Source organism: Ursus americanus, chromosome 9 (assembly GCF_024610735.1).
Source record: "Ursus americanus isolate L20-20 chromosome 9, mUrsAme1.1.p, whole genome shotgun sequence".
Lineage (NCBI taxonomy): Eukaryota > Metazoa > Chordata > Mammalia > Carnivora > Ursidae > Ursus > Ursus americanus.
This window is the reverse complement of record NC_142135.1, coordinates 4,675,902-4,697,310: the sequence shown is the minus strand read 5'-3', so window position 1 is coordinate 4,697,310 and position 21,409 is coordinate 4,675,902. Positions and strand designations below refer to the sequence as shown.

The 21,409-nt window shown below is 52.9% G+C and overlaps 1 protein-coding gene across 1 annotated transcript in view; it reads right to left on the bottom strand.

Annotated features, from left to right (window-relative positions):
- COL22A1 (collagen type XXII alpha 1 chain) overlaps nucleotides 1–21,409 on the bottom strand; it is a 248,728-nt gene that overhangs the window by 94,961 nt on the left and 132,358 nt on the right. Inside the window, exons 24-31 of the mRNA XM_045812201.2 lie at nucleotides 14,400–14,453; nucleotides 13,687–13,740; nucleotides 10,890–10,943; nucleotides 9,889–9,942; nucleotides 6,244–6,288; nucleotides 5,605–5,667; nucleotides 5,113–5,166; nucleotides 1,844–1,885 (exon numbers count right to left, since the gene is read on the bottom strand). Coding sequence (XP_045668157.2) covers nucleotides 1,844–1,885; nucleotides 5,113–5,166; nucleotides 5,605–5,667; nucleotides 6,244–6,288; nucleotides 9,889–9,942; nucleotides 10,890–10,943; nucleotides 13,687–13,740; nucleotides 14,400–14,453 — 420 coding nt within the window. The remainder of the gene's footprint in view (nucleotides 1–1,843; nucleotides 1,886–5,112; nucleotides 5,167–5,604; nucleotides 5,668–6,243; nucleotides 6,289–9,888; nucleotides 9,943–10,889; nucleotides 10,944–13,686; nucleotides 13,741–14,399; nucleotides 14,454–21,409) is intronic.

Genomic DNA, 21,409 nt, shown 5'->3' with positions numbered 1-21,409 from the left:
GCCAGTGCCCGACTCACGGCAGGTGCTCAAAAAAATAAGTGAATGGGCAGAAGGACATCATGGATTCTAGTCCAAAAACACAATGAAGTCAAAATAGAAGAACAGAAACAAGCTTTTTCAAATACACCTTGCCTTCCATGTCCCCCAATACTAGTCTCTTCTCCTGAAGAAACCACTGTTTTTCAGTTTAGTAAATTTTTCTACATATTTCCACACAATTATGAATGTATAGGAACACATTAGGCCACAGCTTTGCACAAGAATTATACAAATATCATCAGTAAACACATGGTTGTTTGTCCTTGTTGATACGGATAAACCCACATATTCTTCACAATAACTCTATTCCCTGCATCATGGATAAGAAAATTGGAGGCAGGTAAACGGTTTAACAAAGCTCCCACCACTCTTGAATGTGCAGCGGGAACCGGCCCCACCTGGGGGGCTCTGGAGGCCGTGCTGGTTTCTCTACGCAAGCTTCTTGAGCCTGGGAATCTTTCCAAGGCCACACACATTGCGTGTATATACGAGTATGTGCATATGCACGTGTGTGTATTTTTATAAACTAGGATTCCACGATACAGATATTCGGTGGTTCACTTAATTCTATGCTTATGTCATGTAGGTTGCCCTGTAATATTTCATTATAAACAAAACTACAATGTACATCCTTGTACCTGCTTCAAATACACAGTATAACTATTTCTCTGGGATAGATGCCTGGAAATGAAATCTCTAATCTAACAAGCACATACTCTATGATATGTGAATACTGAGGAACTTCTCAATTCAGCGTCACCAACTTGCCCTCACACTAAATAACAGCAATGATTTCCCTGCATGTTGCCAACATTAGATGTTTCCGGTATTACACAAAGTTTTATATGAATGGTTTTGACTCTAAATTTGATTCTGAGCGTCTTCTGACATCCTGATAGATGGCTGAGTCTCATCTTGACAGGCATGCATGTGGGGAAGAGACTGGCCTGGGAATAATGATTTAACGCACATAAAAACCAGAGTCTAAGATTCCTCACCACACTGTAAATGGGATTTCTGGATGTTAAGGCTCTCAGCTCCTGGCCTCCATACTTGCCCAACCATGGCCATCACTGAAGACATGTTCAACTTCCCTGAAGTCAACTGATCAAAGCACGGAATATTAAGGCTGGGAAGAAACATTAAAATGAAAAAAAAAAAAAAACCCAAAATACGCTCCCCTATTTATATAGCAGTTGTTTTTAATTTAATGTTTATTATGTACTAGAAACTAGACTACATACCTTGTATCATCTCTTAATTTTCACTAGAAATGTACAAGACAGCTGGGTATAATAGTTTTTCTTAACGGATGAGAAGATGAGGTCTTTGAAATTAAACAGTGTATCTAAGACCACAGTCTGGTGGATGGCAGAGCAGGGACTAAGGAACTCAAACCCACTTTTTTTTCTGGCTCTGAAGCCCATGGTCTTATTCACTACTCAACACCAAGCATAATGCCTGGGTGGAAGCACAAGTCATGGTTATATACCCATTTTGCAGTCTTACTCTGGACAAAGTCTCCCCCTGTTTCTTGTCTCTGGACCCCAGTTTCCCCATAGGTAATGAGTGGGGATATACTGTGTCTAGTAACTATGTTTGCTGCATAAAATAAGTCAATAAGCACAAGGTGGTTCTTCGAGAACCTTACATATTTCTGGATCACAAGACCTAGGAAGAGGCCTAGCTACTGGCAATCTCCATTAAAAAGATGCTTATAACTAAGTGGTATGGGAGGAAGGGGGCAGCCCAATGCCTGAGGGATTCACAGAAGGAATGCGGATGAGAAGCAGAGCTAACTTACAGTTCCGGGTAATCCAGGGGGACCTGCGGGACCAGCTTCACCCTGGATGAAAACACGGAAAATAAATGACCATTAATCTTCCTGCCAGTGCTGCTTATCCTGGGACACCTTTCCCCAGACGACAGAATCACCCATCCAGTATCCACCTTGACAGACAGATAGGTAGACAGACAGATGGATTCCGAATTATAAAATCTTTCAGACATAAGGAACGTTATGCTTTGAGAATAACCTAGGCTAACATGGGTAGCCGTAGTTCACTTATACCACTCTACACCAGTCCACTGTGAATGTGGAAATAAAGTGACCCACTGTCCAGCTTCTCACTGAGGACACCTAGTTCCTTATACTAGTGATGCAGCAAACACCCTTGCTCTGCGCCCTTGGGCAGACTCCATGGGCCCTGCCCCAGCCCGTGTGGACTGGTGATGGGCTCTTCTCAGGGGACCAAGGGGACAAATCTACATTCCTGTGAACAGCTTTCAGCCTCAATCTACCATTTTATACATTATTTCACTTCAATGGGCTTGTTTACCTCTTTGCAAAAGGACGATAAAAGTATACACAGCTCACAGCATCACCGGGGCACTGACTGAGATGGTCTTCAGCAGGGGCCCAGGAAGGAGGAAATTGTTATACACCTGACCTGCCGGAAGGGAGCCGCTGGGCTGCTCCACGCAGGAGGAACCACAGGAGGCAGACATGGCCCCCATAGCCTGTCACTCCACATGTGCCACAGGATGCCAGGACATGCACGTCTGTGCCCATGTGTGTTCCAAGTGGCCCGGGGTTAGGTCTGTTGCAGGCCTTTCGTGCACGGTTAGTAAACAAATGAATGAATAAAACTGGCTTAGAAAGGGACAAGGCCACTCTTAGTAAGCAACAATAGTATGATAAAATAGTTATATTGTTTCTATCTTATTCCATTGTTATACAGTATTTAATTTCAGTTAATGAGTTACATTTTTATATGTATTAATTCATCTAGTCTCCACAGAAATGCCTACAACGCAGATACTCTGGTATTCCCATTTCGCAGATGAGGACAGTGATGCCTAATGTTCCTTCATCTGCTCAAAGTCACCGCCAGCACACGGCCGAGCCTGGCTTCAAACTCCGAATCCAAGCAGCGCTGCCTTCACTAAAGTTCCAGAGATGTAGAGATGTTTTTGCAGAAAGAAGAACACTTTTCTCAGTGTTATTTGCATTACCCGATTTTACCTAATTATCCTCCTGACACTGGCATCCTCCTGTTCCAGAACCAATGTCAGTTAAACCAGTTCATCCCACATTAAGAAGTCCGAATAATCAAAGTTGAGCATTTTCTGGTGATAAAGGAAATTTTCAACGTTTCAGGTGTCTGGGCCCTGCCCCTGGGCCCCCAGGGAAGCTATACTTCAGCATTTGCCAACATAAAAATGACTCAGCCAAACTTCAAAGCACGGGCTCTCTTTCTGCCCCAGCACACATTGTACATCTGCCTCGGTAAAAAAAATAAAATAAAATAGAATAACCAAAAGGGACTATTCCAAACTTAAAGATAAGAAAAATATAAAACCTCGCTGGTTCCCACAAGATGAAATTCAGACGGCCTTCCATGTACTGAAAACATAAGATAAAGCCTGTAACTTTCTGGAATGTCCTTCATCATGACGATCATATATAACCCTGCCCCCAATGTTTCTTCCCTGGAGCAGTCTCTTCTTTGTGAAGATTGTATGTCTGGGCAGCTGTCCTAACTTGGGCTCAAATAAAACTCTTTTCCTTTCTTTTTAACAAATTTGAAAGAAAGGTTTGTTCCTTTGGTATCAACACCAGTGAATGTATGGCTGTGTATTAAAGAGGAAAGGACTAGCGAAGAGACAGGTCTCCAATTCAGAGGGCCTAAAGACTGCCTTTAGCATTGCGGGGCGAGGCAGGAACCAGCAGGTGGGGCGGGGAAGACCCCTGATGGCCCTCTGCATGGCTGCAGATGACCTATGAGTCCTGGAGTTCGCTGGAGGATGGGTTCAGATCCCAGCTCTTCCATAAAAACTGGAACCCTCAGCAGCCCTTGCTAAGGAAGGAGAGGATTGTACCCGCGTCCCAAGATGCCACGGGGGTAAAACAGTCATAGCTGGTGGTGGGGAGGAACGGACTGGAAAACGGAGCCAGGGAAGTGCAAGACTCAGTCAGAAGGGGACAATGTTGCTTTAATGTCCTATTTTGGATTTTTGACCAGAATCGTCTATTATTACATATTTCTCTGGAGAAAAGAAAGGCAGGCCAGATTTTCTGGAAGCTTGAATGGGATTCTGCCATGGGCCTGGCAGTTTTGCCAAAGCAATAAAAGCAGCTTTATGGAGTCGTGGAGCCCTTTGCATCCTGGAAATGAGTTTCTCAAATGAAAATTGCAATTCCAAAAAAATCTACCAGGGCAGCAGGCCTGGGCGGCTTACCACACAAAGCCCTTTCCATTTCTGGCTCTCCATTTCTAAGATAGTAAGTCTCTCCAGAGTAAAGCCCTCAGCCTGCAGCCCAAGAGAGAAGCAGGTGGGAGGCCCCTCCTGGAGCCCAGAAGTAATGGGGAGGGGTGGGGGGAACTGAGAATGGGAAATTGGAGAGGAAGATGGTGCAAACATGCAGGAATGGAGGCAGGGGGAGCATCGTGCGGGAGAAGGGGAGAGGCAAGTCCCTTGGGGTGTATGCTGTCATTGCTCGGGTGTCCACGGGCCAGACCAGCCCAAGGCACTGCTCTGCTGGGAGCCAGGACACTGATCTGACCCACTGCTGGGTTCAGATCTTGACTGCAATGCACTCCACCCATGCACCCCGGGAAAGCAATGGGGCTTGTCTGTGCCTCACTGTTTCATCTAAGAAGCTGGGGGATGCTGTCGGTAACCTGACCCCTCTCAGGGCCGTCCTGAGGATCACTGAAGTGACTACACGAGCGGTGCTTTGGGCCATCCTGGCACACAGTGGGTCTGCAGTGGCTCGCTCCACACACAGGACCTGAGTCACGCTTCCCAGCAGCCCTTGGAGAAAGGAGTAGTGGAACCATTTCCAAGCCAGCAAGCCAAGGCACAGGCAGGCCAGCCAAGGTGCTCAGAGCTGCCTGGTGGGAAGAAGCCAATTGTAACCCAGGCCGCAGCTTTGACTCAGAGACCGAGACCCTCTCCACGGCCCTGCAGGCACCACACACACACACACACACACACACACACACAGCACAGGAGGGAGGCTTGGCCAGTCCAGGCACTGATGACCAGGGGGCCAACAGCAACTCCTACCTTTTCACCTGGGTCACCTTTCAGTCCTGGGAGGCCCAGCCCACCTTTCTCTCCCTGCAGTGAGAGATGAAATTAGAATACAGCAGAACTCAACACCTGCCTTTTCCATGTAAGACCCAGTGGACCTTGGTCAAAAACCCTTTTTCCTCTTGACCGGCTCTGGCCTTACTGGGAAATGCCAGGGTGAAGTGCAGCTCCGAGGGCTTGCGGTCAGTTAGGGGTGGGGCACCCCCTCTCCATCGGGCACCTGACATGATGCCCCACCCCGCTCCCATCCACTCCATCTGAAGACGCTTCACCTTCGTGCACTGATCGCTCAGTCCCTGTCCCTTTGCTGCAGCTGACAGACCCCAGCAGCCTGAGCCCTTCCTTTCCTCTTCCATAAACCTGGGGATATAGTCCCAAACCCCAGCCAAGAGCACCCACTGGCCCAGGGACTGAACCCCAGAGGGGGCTGCTATGCGAGGGCACAGGTGTGGTGCCTCCACTTACCTGCTCTCCTTTCTCTCCCCTCAGGCCCGGGAATCCTGGCGCGCCCGGGAGACCGGCCTCTCCCTGTGGAAACAACATGGCGCTTCTGTCCACTCAGCTCCCGGTGAGGAAGGTCTGCTGTGGGCCAGGCCACGCCCCAGCCGTGTGCTCTCCCCTTCTCTCCAGCCCCCAGAGATCTCCGGCTCAGCGGGGGTGAGGCCGAAAGCAAAGTGCTTCGAGATTCTGCTCACTGGGGCGTCTCCAAGCTCCTTCTCACTTCAGCTGTTCCTTCACCAGGAACCCATTCTGCCTGTCTGGGGGTTTCCTCCTCCTCCTCGTTCTTTAGGACAACATCACCTCCTCGCCACCTTTCCTGACATTCCCCACGTCTGAGTGAGGAGCCTCTCTCCTGCCTTCCCACCCACACCTGCATGCCACCACTCACTGCACCTGTCCCTCGCCCTTGGTCGATGGTGGTGACCCCAGCCCAGCGACGGAGGCATAGGACATGCTGATAATCACTGCGCAGGTAAATGATTGCACGAGAGGAACGCAGTGACCCCCCAAAGGAGAACAGATACAGGCCTAGGGCATAATAATGAGTGAATGCACTGAATGAAGAATGAATGAATGAATGAATGAAGGTTTGAACAAACAGACCTTCTCTCCAGGTCGGCCCGCCAGGCCCTGCTCCCCAACTTCGCCCTGGAAACAGAATAACAGACACCCCATTATTTTCCACTCACCTTTGCAGAGGCGGCTGTAATTCCCCAGCTGGCCCCACGCATTCACGACTCCTGCCGGCCACAACTCGGGCTTCTCGAGCCCATGCGTAGCAGGGTCATAGACCTGGCTCTACACAGCAGACTTCCCGCAGCAGTGGGGCTGCCAAGACCCGAGCGTTTGGCATTTCCAGAGGGAGGGGCTCCACACCCTCATATCCTCTCTCACTTCCTCCAAAGGGAACCTCTGCTAGAATCGTCCCTACAGCGTTTACACAGGTGAACCCGTTCATCCTGAACCTCAAAGCATATGATTCGGAACAACGAGGAGCCCAAACTCTGCCTTGAAGGTCCGTCCCACTCTGGGCTGTTAGCACACATCATAGGGAGCCCAGGTCCCTGTGCTGGGGTCCAGCGATGAAGGAGAAGCCATTGATGCATGCGTCCACACCGGCTGCTGTCCCAGGGTTGCTGTCCGGACTTTTTGGAAAACACAGGCAGCCCCGTGGTTAGAGGTGGGGGAGAACTTAATGTTCCCTCTCCCATGGTGTGCTACAGTAAAGGCAAGTCTTGGGTGAAATTCTGATAAACATCCAAACTTATCAGAAAGTAAACCCCCAAATATACACGGGTTCTAGCAGATTGGATGAAGTTTTGTCCTCACCCATTCGGTTCCTGACTAGCATGTTGTGGTCGTGTTGAAGTGGGAGGCACAGGACCAGAGGGGCTTGGTCTGTGGTCCCAGGACCTCAGGCTGCTGTGTTAAGCAGGTCCCTACAAATCACTGATGCAAATGTGTGTGTGTGTGTGTGTGTGTGTGTGTGTGTGTGTGTGTGTGGTAGTGGGGAGGGACTGTACTTTCTAACCAATGACATGTCTTGAGAACCACTAACTTCTTGAATGACAATTTCTAACATCCATTATGCTATTTAGCAAAACCTTAGTGTAGATTTCCATAAGGAAATGTGGTTTTCTCGTAAGTGAATGGACACATGAATGAATGAATGAATGAAAGAGCATGTGTGCATACACTTAATGGTTTTCCCGGCAGCCATGGCAGACTCAGCTGGTGGGGAAGGCTAGCACTACAACCATTTCTCAGAGAGGAAGGGAAGAAGGAAAGAAAAAGTAACACACAGCATTGGTTAGCATTAGGCAATTCAGCACACATTCGATGCTATAGTTCTCGTGCCACCAGGGAACCCGGCGGTGGGCACGTAGACATTCTCCACGTGCTCCGATCCCCCATGAATTCCCAGTGTTTACAGGCGCAATTAGGAAGAACTGCTCTAACCGGAATTATGCAAATACGTGCCACTCAAACTGTCACTTTAAATCTGCGAGGATGATAACACCTTAGCCCTGGGAATCGCTTCTTCCGTGCTGAGAAAGGCGCTGTGAGTCTGGGCTTGGTTAGAAGGCATTTTGAAGATCTTGGGAAGTGCCTCCTGAATTCGTGCCATGAACCCTAAGTCAAAAAGGGTACACGGAGGACTAGACGGTGTCTTGAATTCCTGATCTGTGCACCCTGCAAGCCAGCTCCATTCCCTGATGGGCTCAGAAACCCACCATCCATGACTTACTTGTAATCTTGGGAGATTTTTATCTTCGGCTGGCATTTTGTCAAAAAAAGTAAAAAGACCCCAGGTCAGATCCTTTTTGAGGCTACAAAGGATGTTATAAAACTACCATCACTGCAGAAATTCATAGTTTTGAACTTCCTAGAGCAATGTTTTAAACATCTTGCACTAGAAATCGGGCAAAAACACCACATGTGAGCTGGAGTAATAGGCTTCCCTGTTTGAATCTTCCAGCCGTTAGTGATCACCAGAAATATAAAACAGGCAGATGGAAAGACCACAGAAATCTCAAGGGCACCTCTGAGTTCAGCCCAACACTTCTTGCGATCAGTGGCCGCTGTCTGCAGACCCGTGCACAGGGCTGAGCCTGCTTCCGAAGACCACCAGACACAACGCCGGAATTCACGTGCACAAGCCCGGGACTTGCCAATTGACAAAGCTGAGAAAACACAACTCTATATAAGGTATGGTTTGCACCATAAAATCTACCAGGTCAAGTTAGTCAACCTGTGCAAACATGTTACATCCTTTCTGGAAAATGACAGAATTTCAACCAAACGCCAAAATGTGGCCTGGGTGCTTTTAAGACCATGAAATTCACCCCACACAAACACCTCGTGTGCACGGACACGGCTTGGTAAATTACTTATTATATTTCAATGATTTGGGGATCATCATAGATATTTTTTAAAATGCATGTGTTAATTCTTAAAATATGAAGGAACATGGTGTCGTAAGTGGCGATGGGACAACTCGCTGGGCACTAAGGAGGGCATGAGGCTGAGCTTCTGGAATCTGGGATCCTGACAGCAGGAGGTTTCCTCGTGGACCTTGGGAGGTTCTTTCCATTTCTGAATCGACCTGGGTGTGCTTGACATAGCCAGGTGCATTTTAACCTGTGCTTTTCCTGCTCCGTTTTCTGTTGGTCTTCTAAAGAACAATCGCTCTATGAAAGGACGAGGCAAAGCCAGGGCCCCGCATCTCCCCAGGAGCACCTGCCCCGGCCAGCAAGGTGATCCGAGCCCTGCCTTCCAGGTGGCAGGTGTTGAGTCCAGGCCACTGCTGAGCTCTTGCTGGGCTGAATTTGCTATCTATCCTCTGCGTGGAAAACCCTTCCTGAGCACCTGCCCGGCGCCTGACCGCGGCTGGGAATGGGGGAGCAGAGGTGACAAAGACCCAGTCACGGGCGCTGCCCTTGACCCGTACATAACCCAGCCACGTGCAGGGCACCGTGGGGGGCAGCAGTGCCCCGGCAACCTCCTGTCCCACACACTCCCCTAGAGCCACAGCACCTGCACACACGTGCACCACACACCCCCCCCACATACACGTGCCAACACACACCACACACGCCCCCCAGACACACACACAGTCCAGCGCTCTCTCCTCGGTTCTCACTGCATCCTGAGCCTGGGCCAAAGCTGAGACCTCACCCCAGGGCCTCAAGACAAAAGGAGACCCTGCAGCCCACGACGTGGGGCTCTGAGGGACAGCCATCCAAACCCCCATAGGAGGTGCCCTGTCCAAACTCAGTGGGGAGTGGTCTTTGTCTCTCCCACAGAGCTCGGCACCAGCTGTAGGCACAGGGGGGCTGGAGGCCACAGGTGGCATCAGCCAGAAGTCGGGCCCAGGCATTAGGGAGCGCCGGTGGGGAGGGGAGGAGGGATACAGACAGACAGACGGAGAGAAGTCCCTCTCGCTCATTGCTGCCAGGACAAGCTGGACAGTGACGCGTTCTTCCCAAGGCCACAGCTACAGGTCTCCTTAGGAACCCGCTCGCCCCTGCTCCCTCTGTCCTAGGTGTGGTGTGACCCTTCCCACCAGGTGTGGCTGTCCCTGTTGGAGCCCCCACCCTGCCCTCACCCCTTCCAACAGCCCCTCATTCATGGTGCTCCCAGACCCCAATGACACCCCCTCGTGCTCATACCATCCACTGTTGTTCACACAACCCCAAACACACCATGCGGCAGAACCCACTGGCAGGGAGGAGGCGGGGTCCATACCCTAGCACCGGGCTTTCCAGGCAGACCGTCTTCTCCTCTCTCTCCTGGCTGGCCCTGTAAGGAACACAGAGAGGTTGGCAGGAGAGCGCTGGGCTCCAGGAATCACACTCAGCACTCGTCACAGGCCGGTCAAGGTGGGGCAATCACTCATTCTTCGGTGGTGTGGAGCCCCTTCACGCCACATGACCATGGTGATCAAAAATGGCGGCTCGTACCACCTCCTGGATTCCGTGTTCCACGCCTCCGCTTTTGTTTTATTTTACAAAAACATCACTGAGTAGAAAAGGTGCTCTTCTCTCACCGAGAGACTTGGGGTACGGGAGATGTCGTCTGAGCGAATTTGAGAATAAAAATACTAGGTTCACCCTTTCCTTTGTCGTGAAAGACAAGGGAGAAAGATGGAGACTGTTCACGTAAATACTTACAAAATGAAGTTAAATCCATACTTATTCAGTATTTGGTCATGAAAAGGTTGAGTTTCTAAGTCACTTACTGCAGAGGATGATGGATGTCCTCATTAGGCTTTCACGGACCGTTGCCTCACACACTGAGCGTACGTGTGTTTGGTAGGAAAGAATCAAGTTCACTGGGGGAAACAGTTACTGCTCGCTCTTGCAGCTGTTCGTTTGCTGTGTGCGAACTGGGAGTTTGCTTCCCAATTTTAGGATACTTAACCCCAGACTCCTTTCTTAATGAACCTACTATAAGGAGCCCCACCAGGATATTTTAAAAATTAATTTCTCTTACGTTATGTGTGTCCTTGCAAATACGTACATATTTCTAACAGGTTCATTTTAAAACCTGAGGCTTCCAAATCCTCCCCCAGTTACCTTAGCAGAAATAAAGGACTTGCTCACGGTCTGATCTGGTGAGTGCCAACATTCCCAAGTCCTGACTGGGGGCCCGGGCAATCAGTAGATTTTAGGATTCACCAACAACCCAACATCTCTTTCCTCCTGCACTTCGGGTCCCAAACTCCTGCCACCCCTGTGAACACCAACCTTGGGGCCCGGCAGGCCTGGTGCTCCACTCTGCCCGTCCTTTCCAGGTGGGCCCTGGTCAAGAAGGAGAAAACAGAGCAGAATGAGAGGCATGTTCAGGGCGCATTGCACTCAGTGGCCTCTAGCCAGGGGTTGGCTTGGTCACCAGCAGTGGGGACCATCCCCAGCCTTGTGAGGGGCGCTCTTTCGCCAGCGTGCTGTGGTCTCTGGGACCAGGCTGTCCCACACACTGCCTTATGAGGGAGATGGCCCTCACCCTCTGGCCAGAGTCCAGTGGCTCTGGACCCGTGTGGTCTGCAAGAGGAGGCAGGACCCAGACCGTCTGCTGAACTGGCTCGTGGTCCTTCTCTGCGCTTGCTGCCCGCTTCCCCAGGGAAGAACGCCGCCCACCTTCTTCCCGCTCTCTCTGCCAAATCTCCGCCAACATTTCCTCCCTTCCCAGCATCCTGGCTTGGAATTCATCAAGTCTGCCTGTATTTCTAAGGATGACAGTGAGAGGCTCCACGTCCTATTTCCCTACAAGCAGCCTCCTCCTCCCCCAGCCCCTTCCGACCAGGCCACAACAGGTGGTGTCCCAGGCAAGGGGAAAAGGGCTCAAAAGTCCCCGCGGCTGCCTGACTCCACCTTCCGCTGCTCCAGACTTGTTTGCTCTGCTGCTTCTTCTCTGACTTAAGTGACCTATCAGTGCACGTGCACACCCCCACGGCAGCTCTGAGGGAAATCCTGTCCCCGAAAAATATTGTCCATGCCATTAGTTTGGCAGCTAGAAGTGCTATTCAAAAGTTAATTATTATTTTAGTAAACCTGGTAATTTTTCTGCCAAGCGGTCCCTGGACACCCAGCTAAAGACTTCTGTTGCCTTGCGTCTCCAGCCTGGGCTGGTGGCCTATTGGGAGGACAGTCCTCCCAGAGCAGGGGCCCCGGGGTCAAGGCCTCTGGAAGGGCAGGAGGAGGTGCTCCTCTGGGGTGTGAGAGCACTCGGGTCCAGGGAAGTATGACCTCGTTGAAGAGCAAACACTAAAGGCAGAAGCATTGCTTTGAGCTGTCGGTGGCTGTGACCTCACGCTCTGCACGCCCAATGCCTTCTTACAACAGCTGTCCTCTCTCCTGAGTGTTCACAGCAGCGCGCGAACTTGTTGATGAAATCCTTAGATCAGATGTGATTGTTAACGTGTTTGAGCTTTCCTATGACACCGTCACCTGAATACAGCATTTATCGGTGACGCTGCAGGTGACTGTGTGTCATGACTGTTTGCTGGGGATGCTGGGGGTGACCGTGTGCTCGTGAGTGTTCGCTGGGGGTGACCATGTGTCCACGACTGTTTGCTGGGGATGCTGGGGGTGACCGTGTGTTCGTGTTTACTGGGGACGCTGGGGGTGACCGTGTGTCCGTGACTGTTTGCCGGGGACGCTGGGGGTGACCGCGTGCTCGTGAGTGCTCGCCGGGGACGCTGGGGGTGACCGCGTGCTCGTGAGTGCTCGCCGGGGACGCTGGGGGTGACCGCGTGCTCGTGAGTGCTCGCCGGGGACGCTGGGGGTGACCGCGTGCTCGTGAGTGCTCGCCGGGGACGCTGGGGGTGACCGCGTGCTCGTGAGTGCTCGCCGGGGACGCTGGGGGTGACCGCGTGCTCGTGAGTGCTCGCCGGGGACGCTGGGGGTGACCGCGTGCTCGTGAGTGCTCGCCGGGGACGCTGGGGGTGACCGCGTGCTCGTGAGTGCTCGCCGGGGACGCTGGGGGTGACCGCGTGCTCGTGAGTGCTCGCCGGGGACGCTGGGGGTGACCGCGTGCTCGTGAGTGCTCGCCAGGGACGCTGTAATTGAGCGGGTGTTCCAGGTGTGGATCAGTTCACCTGAGAGCACGCATCGCACCCCTGCATGGACGTCCATTTCTGTCGGATTTCAGCAGAGCTGAGAAGGCCGCCGTTCTAGCAATCAGCCCCTGTCACCCAGGGGCCTGGACCCATAGTCACCAGTGGATCTGCCAAAGGTCCAATGACAAGGGGGCACCGCTGCTGGGCCTCCACAATCTGAGTGACCTCTTTTACCTTTTCTCTGCTGTCTGGATCCCCTTTAGGGCTATGGGATCCCCTGGCTTCCCCACCCACTGGCCCTCGGGAGAGAAAGCTAGCTGCAAGGTAATACCCTCCAGTGGAGAGAGGCCTCCCTCAGTGTCATCTGCAGGCCTGCAAGGATGACTGTGGTCCCCTGAGCACAGGCCATCCCACCACCGGGCCCTGCAGAGTGCAGGGCCAGAACTAGGAGACACACCGGCTTTAATGGCACACCCATTAAGCACGTGGAGACAGGAAGGTGGTTGAGCCCCAGCCTCAGGACTTAAAAGGCAGGAGAAGGCTCCAGACCCCCAGGATCTTCTGAGCTCAGGAGTGAGAAAGCACAATGAGGACAAGAACAGGAAGAGTTCTGCCCCCTCTGTTACTTCTGTTGCCCTCTGCACGTGTCCCGTAGGGACAAGAAGCCACACTTTAAACAGCAAGGGCTTCTGAATTTGCATCTGGGTAAGGAGACCAGAGGTGGTGGCCTGGAGAGAGGGCGCCCCAATCTGCATTCGGGCTGGGGCTCTGTGGGGAACAATCCCAGGAGATGGAGTTCTAGGAAGACACCAGAGGAAGAAAGGGTCAGGCTGGGCGCCAGGGTCTCGGTCCCCACTGCCAGAGGAGAAAGGACACGGCGAGTGGCCAGCTGCCCTGGTGGCCAGCTGGAAGGGTCCAGCCACCCCTAACATGGACCAATGGAGGACAGGGAAGAGTGGGGGGAAGGGACACTCTGGGACACTTACCGTCGGCCCGGGGTGCCCCGGTTTTCCCGGGAAGCCGATCTCTCCAGGTAAACCCTGAGAAGGGAACCACATGGCAATGGTTAGTCTGGCCTCCTTGAAGTGTCAGGGCCTTTCTCCCAACACCTTCCCTGGCACCGTCCCAGGCCTCTGGCTCTGACGAGGACACGCAGGGGTGGCTATGTCTCAGGGCATCTGACCGTCCTTAGTGCGGGCCTGTGAAGCACAGAGCTGTCACACCGTGTCTGGTCTGCAGTTGGAGCCACATGTCAGCTCCCACCTGGTAGGATGGGCGGAATGGCCTCCCTCTGCGGGGTGCTGGGTCTGCCCCCCACCTCCACCAACAGGGGACCTTTCCCAGGTGCACAGGAACCGCATGTGGGGAGGATGCTGACCAGTGTCTACCCTCAGTGCCAAACCACAAACTAGTAATGGGCACCCCCAAACTAACACACCTCCTTCCACGTGTCTGTCTCTAGAAGCAGCCAACCAACACGCTACGTGAGCTCAAGAGATAGTTCTAGTCCCGTCTCAGAGCCTGAAAGCCCAGAGGCTAGAGGCTAGAGGGTAGCTATAGGAGTCCTCCTCGTTTATGCCTTGGCTCTCCTCTCGGACGAAGGACCAACAGAGGGCCATACACAGACATGTTCCTGGTTCCCACGGGCCATGAACCCCTCCCCTAAGTGCCCCTGCAGAAGACAATCAAAGCCTCTTACCGGGGGGCCTCCGGGTCCAGGGGGGCCTGGGACGCCAGGCGGTCCTGGAGGGCCCTATGAAGAAAGAGCAGGGCATGCGTTACTATCGTGTGTGGAGCGGCCTCCTGGCGACAACATCCTGAGAGAGGGGAGGAGGGAGGGGACACGGTGACCAGGTGAGGCCTCGTCTACGTAATGCTTTATTTTCAAACAAAAAAAGAACAAAAGAAAAAAGAAAAAAATCTAAAGTTAAATTTGTGACACGTTGACACCTGTCATACTTGGGTGATGCGTACATAACTCTTATATTTCTATTCTTTCCATTCAAAATACTGAGCATTTAAAATAAATACGTATGTGCTGGCATGTTTACACACGCGCGCACACACACACACGCGCACACACACACACACACACACACACGCACAGTGGGTTAAGCCAATAACGAAGATCTTGCAGGACAGTGGTTTCTGAGCATTAATCAGCATGGAATCGTGGGGGGAGAATGACATGGGTCTCCTGCTCCAGAACCCTGATTCCATAGGTCCGGGCTGGGGCCATGAGCTGGTACTCGTGAAAGTTTTCCGGATGATTCTATGGAGACCCGTCTTGACACCCACACTGCAGCGTCAATCGTTTGTTCCCTACACTGATACTCGGGGCACCGTCTGTGGCCAGAACAGACGCAGGTCGGGTCCCATAAGCAGAGCAGAACCGCAAGCCAGAGCTCCTGCCGACATGCACCCCGGCCTGACCAAGGGTGTGGGTGCGGAGGACAGAAGCACTGGGGCAGGTCAGCCTGTCACAAACAGGAAGTTCTGGGCCCTGGGCAGTGGCGCACATGAACACGGAGACGGAGAGGAGCCAAGAACCCCAAGTGCTCAGGGGTCCCTGAGAGTACCCCGCCCGGACCCACTCGTATCACCAGGTGCAGCTACTACCCCACGGATGAGGACTCCTGGGGGCACCATCGTGCGGCAGATGACCTTCCTGCCTTGCCAACGGCACTGCACACCCTTCCAGGCCCTTCCCCCACCTCCCCCTGCACCCTCACTCCCGTCCCCGCCAAGTGGGGCCCAGCACACGTTCTCAGAGACAAGCTCTGGCTTTGTCTGCTCGGGTCTCTCTCCAGGTAGGCGCCCCCTCCTTGCCCCCCTTCTCCACGTCTCCACCTCTGACACGGTCTCCAGTTCCCCAGGCGGAATTCATCGCTCCCTCCTCCACGCTCAAGGCTGGTGTCACCGTGTTCATCTGACTCACATGCTCTCTGAGCCACAGGACCCTCTTGTTCCCTCTGCATCTGTCACAGACACAAACCCAGGGCTTGGTATACAGCAGGTGCTCCATAAATGTTTGAAGCCTTCCACTGGATTTAAGGGCCCCTGAGAGTGCTGTGCGTCCAGGGAGAACGATGCCATGTCGCCACTGGAGGGCGATAAATACTAACAAGTGGTGAAGGCTGGGGCTCCCCTGGACTGTTGCCTCATCTCCCGCTGGGGGCACACGTGAGTCAGCAATGGCACAGACCTGGGAGTTCTGGTGGCATCTGCACCTCGGGGTCCCTGCAGCTGCTCAGTCCTGGTGCACCTTTGGAGGGAGCATCTACTTTTGTCGGGAGATGTGTGCTTGAAGCAGACATAATTGAGGGGCCCAACAGAACGGGGTGGTGGCCTGGGCAGAGTCCACCCTGCCCCGTGCGGGTCCGGGAAGAGCACGGAGAAGGCTCGTGCCCTTACCCTTACGGCCATGCAGACCTACCACCTAGCTTCACCTGCTCAGCTCTGCTGGTGTCTTAGCCACGCAAGGGCCTGCAGGTGACACTCCCAGGACCCCCTCCAGAAGGTTCCAGGTGACCTGCTCATACTTCAGGATGACCCCTGGGGTCTCATGCCCCCTCCACACCACATGGCTTCTCTGAGCCCCTCATCTGCCAGCAATCTGGACACATCAGCTTTCCTCCCTCCACACACTTCCAAGGCCAGTGATGGCCCCTAGAGTGTTTCATGTGCTTTCAAACAGATTGCTCCGGGAAGTTGGCCTTCTGGCCAGCTCGCTCCTCTGACTTGGTTTCCCCTTCCTCCTTTGCTTCTTGTAAACCCTCCTGCAGGATAATGTGACTTCACAGCATGCTAAAGTAAGCTGATCCCTAGTGATCATCTCCTGGAAAGTAAAACTCCTTATCTAAGGATAATGAAAACTGAGACCCAGAGAGGGTAAGCGCACCACCTGAGGCCACACAGCCATCATCTCGAGGATCCCTGATAGGCAGGCTGCTGCAGAGTCACCCGGAAAACTTGTCCTCAGTACAGTACCTGGGCCCCTTGTTTGGACTCTGAGACAGGTAGGGGACAAGCCCAAGGGGTCAGGGACTTTGGAAACACTCCCCCAGGAATTCTGAAGTTTGGGAATCACTCACCTAAACTACAGATACGCCCTAACTGTGAGAATACTAGAGGCACAATGACAGAAGCAGGGACCCATGCAAGGAGGAAGCAGAAAACACAGACGTAGAAGGGCCGGGGGGGGGCACCCCCCACTCGGTGCTTCCTCTGCCCTGCACTTCATACACTGTGTCTCATTTCTGTCCACCCCCAATCCGGCAAGGCGGGTCGATTCCATCCCGTTTTATACAGGAAGAACTGGAACTTGGGAGGGAAACTGATATGCGACAAAGCTGGCATTCAGGTGCAAGGACACTGGCCCCTTCATCCATCGTCCCCTGTACCCACCCCTACATAGCTTGGGAACACGGGTCTGAGCCTCCGCCCCAGCACCCCGTCGGACAGTGTGCTCTCCTTAAAAACTGCGTGTGTTAAGTGGGACCGGAACTTTCAGTATGGGCTCAACCATGTCTGATCCACCTCCTTAGTAAGGACCCGTAGCACCAGGTTCATTGCTATGCACACAGTAGGGCCTTAATAATGACCTGCTTGTCTAATGCTGTAAACTCAGGAAAAAGAGCAAAATCCCACATGGTAATTAAACTCAGGAACTGTAGTGGCCGTTTGCAGAGAGAACTAGAAGCAGTGTGAACAGCTGCCGGAGGCTCTGGGGAACGGGTTCCAGCAGGGGACCACATGAAGGGCCCAGGCTGTTCACCCCCGGCCTCCTCTGATGGACAAGGAGCATCTTGGAAGTCCAGGTGAGAAATGAATGGTGAGGGAAGAAACAGCCATCAGGACCCAATGTCAGCCTGCCTGCCACTGGTGCCCTGGGGACCCCGCTCAGAGGGACGCCCCGTGCCTCTGACAGCCATGCAGGGACACAGGGCCATGCCAGAGGCTCTTCTCAGTGCAGCCGCCTGGCCCCGGGAGGTTCTGATGTCCACATTCTGGAAGGCTGCGACCAGCCTCCTCAGATGACCAGACCCTTTGCGCAGAGCAGACCTCCACCCAGCGGAGACTCAGAAGGTTTCTGATACAGCCTCTGGTGAGCCGTGGGGGAGGGGCAGTGGGGCAGGAGCAGGGCCTGGGGACGACCCGGACATATGGGCCCATCTGCATGGAAGCCAGGGCTGGCCGTTCATACCTGGCGCTCCCCCAACAGGAAGAGAGAACATTTTTTAAAGTGACTACTACACGCCTGGCCTTTTGTGAGGCCTTTACGCATATGGCCTCATGACCCCTTAAAGGTCCCCATTTATTGCAAATACCTGCACTTGGGGTCCAGTTAAGGAAGCACATGGGACCCCCTATCTGCTAGTTCCCAGCCAGATGGCAAGGTCCAGTTTCCTGGTCTCTAAGGTGGAGTCATGAAGCCTACATTCCTCGAGATTGAACACGGTAAGGCAGACGGGACAACGCGCCCACTGCCACCCCCTGGGGGGGGAGTTTTATGACTGTTTTGGCCTCCTGCATGGCGCCAGCCCCGGCAGGAAGTCTGAGTCAGTGTGAAGGGGTGAGTCAGAGCAGGGCAGGGCCCCCTGGGAGAACAGGGGTGAGGGGTGATGATGGTTCCTACCTGGGCTTTAGACGGGGAAACAGCAAGAACTGGTCTGACTTGGGATATGTTTTGAAGGCAAAGTTGACGAGATGTAAGAGCAGTTAGGGTGTGTGATGGGAAGAGAAGCGTCAGCGACGCCCCCCCCCGACTGTGTGTGCCCAGAACAAGCCGGGAGCTGGTGGTGCCATCTGCCAAGATGGAGACCACGGGAGAGGCACGGTTGGAGGATGAAGTGGCATCTGTGGCTCTTCTGTGGGACAGGAAGTGTTGGAGGCTCGTGCGGTTCTTTTAGGACGTGGGAAGAGGGGGAGATAGCGATGCAGACCCAGACCCCGCAGCCGGACTGTCGGAGGAGAGACAAGGGTCTGTGCTGCCAGGAACCTAGAGAAGGATGTGCTTCAAGAAGGAAGGGACACGATCATTCGGAAGGTGGAGCAGGACGAGCCTGGAGAGCGGACTCCGTCTTCGGTCAGCGCTCAGGCACCGCCGGCCCGGGAAGGAGCTGCGCGGGGGCGTGTGGAGAAGCGAGCTAAGGTGAATGACCTTGGGGGAGACGCAGGGTCACGGAGGATACCGACCTGGAGGGGAATCACGGAGGGCCACCTCGAAGCCCACTCCCCACCTCCCTTCCTCAGGAAACCCAGGCAGGAGTCCATGTGTCCTTGACCCTCACAGCGTCTCTGGCCAAGGGCGAAATTTCCTGTCTCCTCTTCTTGCATTTCAATTAAAGATCATAAATTAGGTTACTTTAAACTAAAACTATTTAACTATTAATACCTTTTTGAGGGGTAGTAATGATGGTATAAAGGGATTAAAAAAGGCCTTTGGTTTCGGGGGGCCTGGGCCCAAAGCTAGGTCGCCTCACACTCCTTCCACGGACTTGGGCAACGTACTTCCCCTCGTGCCTCAGTCTGCACAACTGAGCGCAGCGTGGGTTCACGAGGGCATGTGTGCGAGCCCGGCACACTGGAGGCGCGCACGGTTGCTCCACTCTCTTCTCCTCTTCCCATTAATAAAAATACACAAAAAACCCGTTATTCTAATTATTACTGCGAGTGACAAGTCAGCCAACAGATTGGAATGTTAACAACACAATAATGACGGCTCTAATTGTTACCAACGAAAACAACGAAGTAGTAACGACTGATAAAAATGCACCACTCCGTCTAATGGGTATTAATAAAATACCATTTGATCCTTCTAATCCGATGGTGACAACGCAGCTCTTCCACGAGTTCCCTAATCACAATGATGGCACATGAACAACCGATTAACCTCATTATCATTAATAAAGGAACGGCAAATAGTTATTCCCGATATCCACCTAGTTCCAACTGGCATAGATTCACGGAGCTGGATGGGATTTGAAGATGCATGAAAATTACTGGCACAAATTAGCATGGCACTCACAGGGCTTATGTGGCTCAGAAATGTTTGCTTGGGGGGCGGGGTTGTTCATAATTTGTGCGTCCTTCCCCCTCAGGATGTGGCTCCCAGGGGCAAAGCCATAATGACAACCGACCTCGGCCGATTTCTGTGCAGAGGCCCAGGGCCCACAAGCCCACCCAGCCAGCCATCGCTGGGGCCAGCCCCTCCCCTGGCTACCAATCCAAGGGCTGTCTGTCTGTCCTGATGGCCACACCCAGCAGCACGGCCTTTGCAAACCCTTGCCCCTATGAGACACAGATTTCCATTTTCCTAAAAGGTGCCCAGAATACAAGAGCCACCGTCTACAGCATCACGCATGCGTCTATTTTTTCTAAAACATGCCAGCAGGTGAAATTTTTTTTCATCTTGGAAAAGAGGCACCAAAAACATCTTCCAGGACGCCGGCTGCCGTGGGGTCTAGGCTCTCTGCGGCTGCCGTGCTGGCTCATTCCAGGACGCACAGAGCTAATTAAACTCTGAGCTCAGTTTCCTTAGGTTTTAACTGGGATCCGCATTCTTCTCTCACAGGTGGTTATAAACAACAGTTGCAATGACGTAGGAGCACTAAATAAAGTGTCTGACAATGGCAGAAACGAAACACACTTAATCTCCCTTCCTTCTCATCAGAGCAGAAAACCCTGCAGCAGAAGCAACCTGATTTTCCCGATCGGCGTAGGTAGGAGCCACCTCTGGGCCCCGAGAGAGGCTGCCTAGCTCCCCTCTCGCCCAGAATCCCGCTCCCTGGCCTGTCTTCTCGACCTGCAAGTCTCTCTGCCCCGCTAACACATGGCTCCTCTGAGCACGCGCGGTGGCACCCAGACTTCACACCCTGCTCTGATTCACGAGCCAAGTCGGGCACACAGTGGGTCCTTTATAAACCCCTGCTGAATGGATGACCCAAAGAATCATGGAACAAGAGGAATGGTGGCAAAGGCCAGGGAAGATGAGCATGCAGCCGGTTGAGAGGAGTGAGTCAGAGCAGACAGCCACAAGCCTGCCACAGCAGCCTCTCAGCGTGGGCGTGGTCGGCTGGCGCGAAGCTCAGGGTCCACTGGGTAGGGATCCGATCAAGACGCCGGGCAGTCCACACTACAAGCTCTGCGTTGTCCGGCTCGGAACCGCTGAGATCCCCAAAGATATGAGAGCGCCCTATCTCTGGCAGAAGTCCCGCTGTGGAAAGCCCGGTCATGTTTATAAGTGCGGCATCCAGCTCAGTGCCTGGCATTCGGTAAACATTCAAGGAAGGAAAGGGATTTCAAAGTGAAAGTGAAGGAAAGAAATACATTTTCCAAGGTAGCAGAAAAAAAAAGTTGTAGGCAGGGGAAAGAATTGTAGCTTAAAGTAATTTGATGGAGCTGCATGTATGCCGAATTCTTGAAACACACAAGCTTCGCTCGCTGGAAAGCAAGGTTATAAAACAAATGCGAAAGCACTCTGTTTTGCACTATTAACATCAAAATGCCACGGTGAATGTGGAATCTTTAGAAGACCATGAATTATGATTGATTTTATATTCCCTTATTGCATGCCCTATCCGGACTGAATGGGGGGTGCCAAAATGAAGTCTGAGATCGCGTGCAAGGCGCCCATCACTCACCAGGACACTTCACATGTCAGCGACCCGTAAAAGCTGGTTTCAGAAGCGCAGAGAGCCCCGTCTC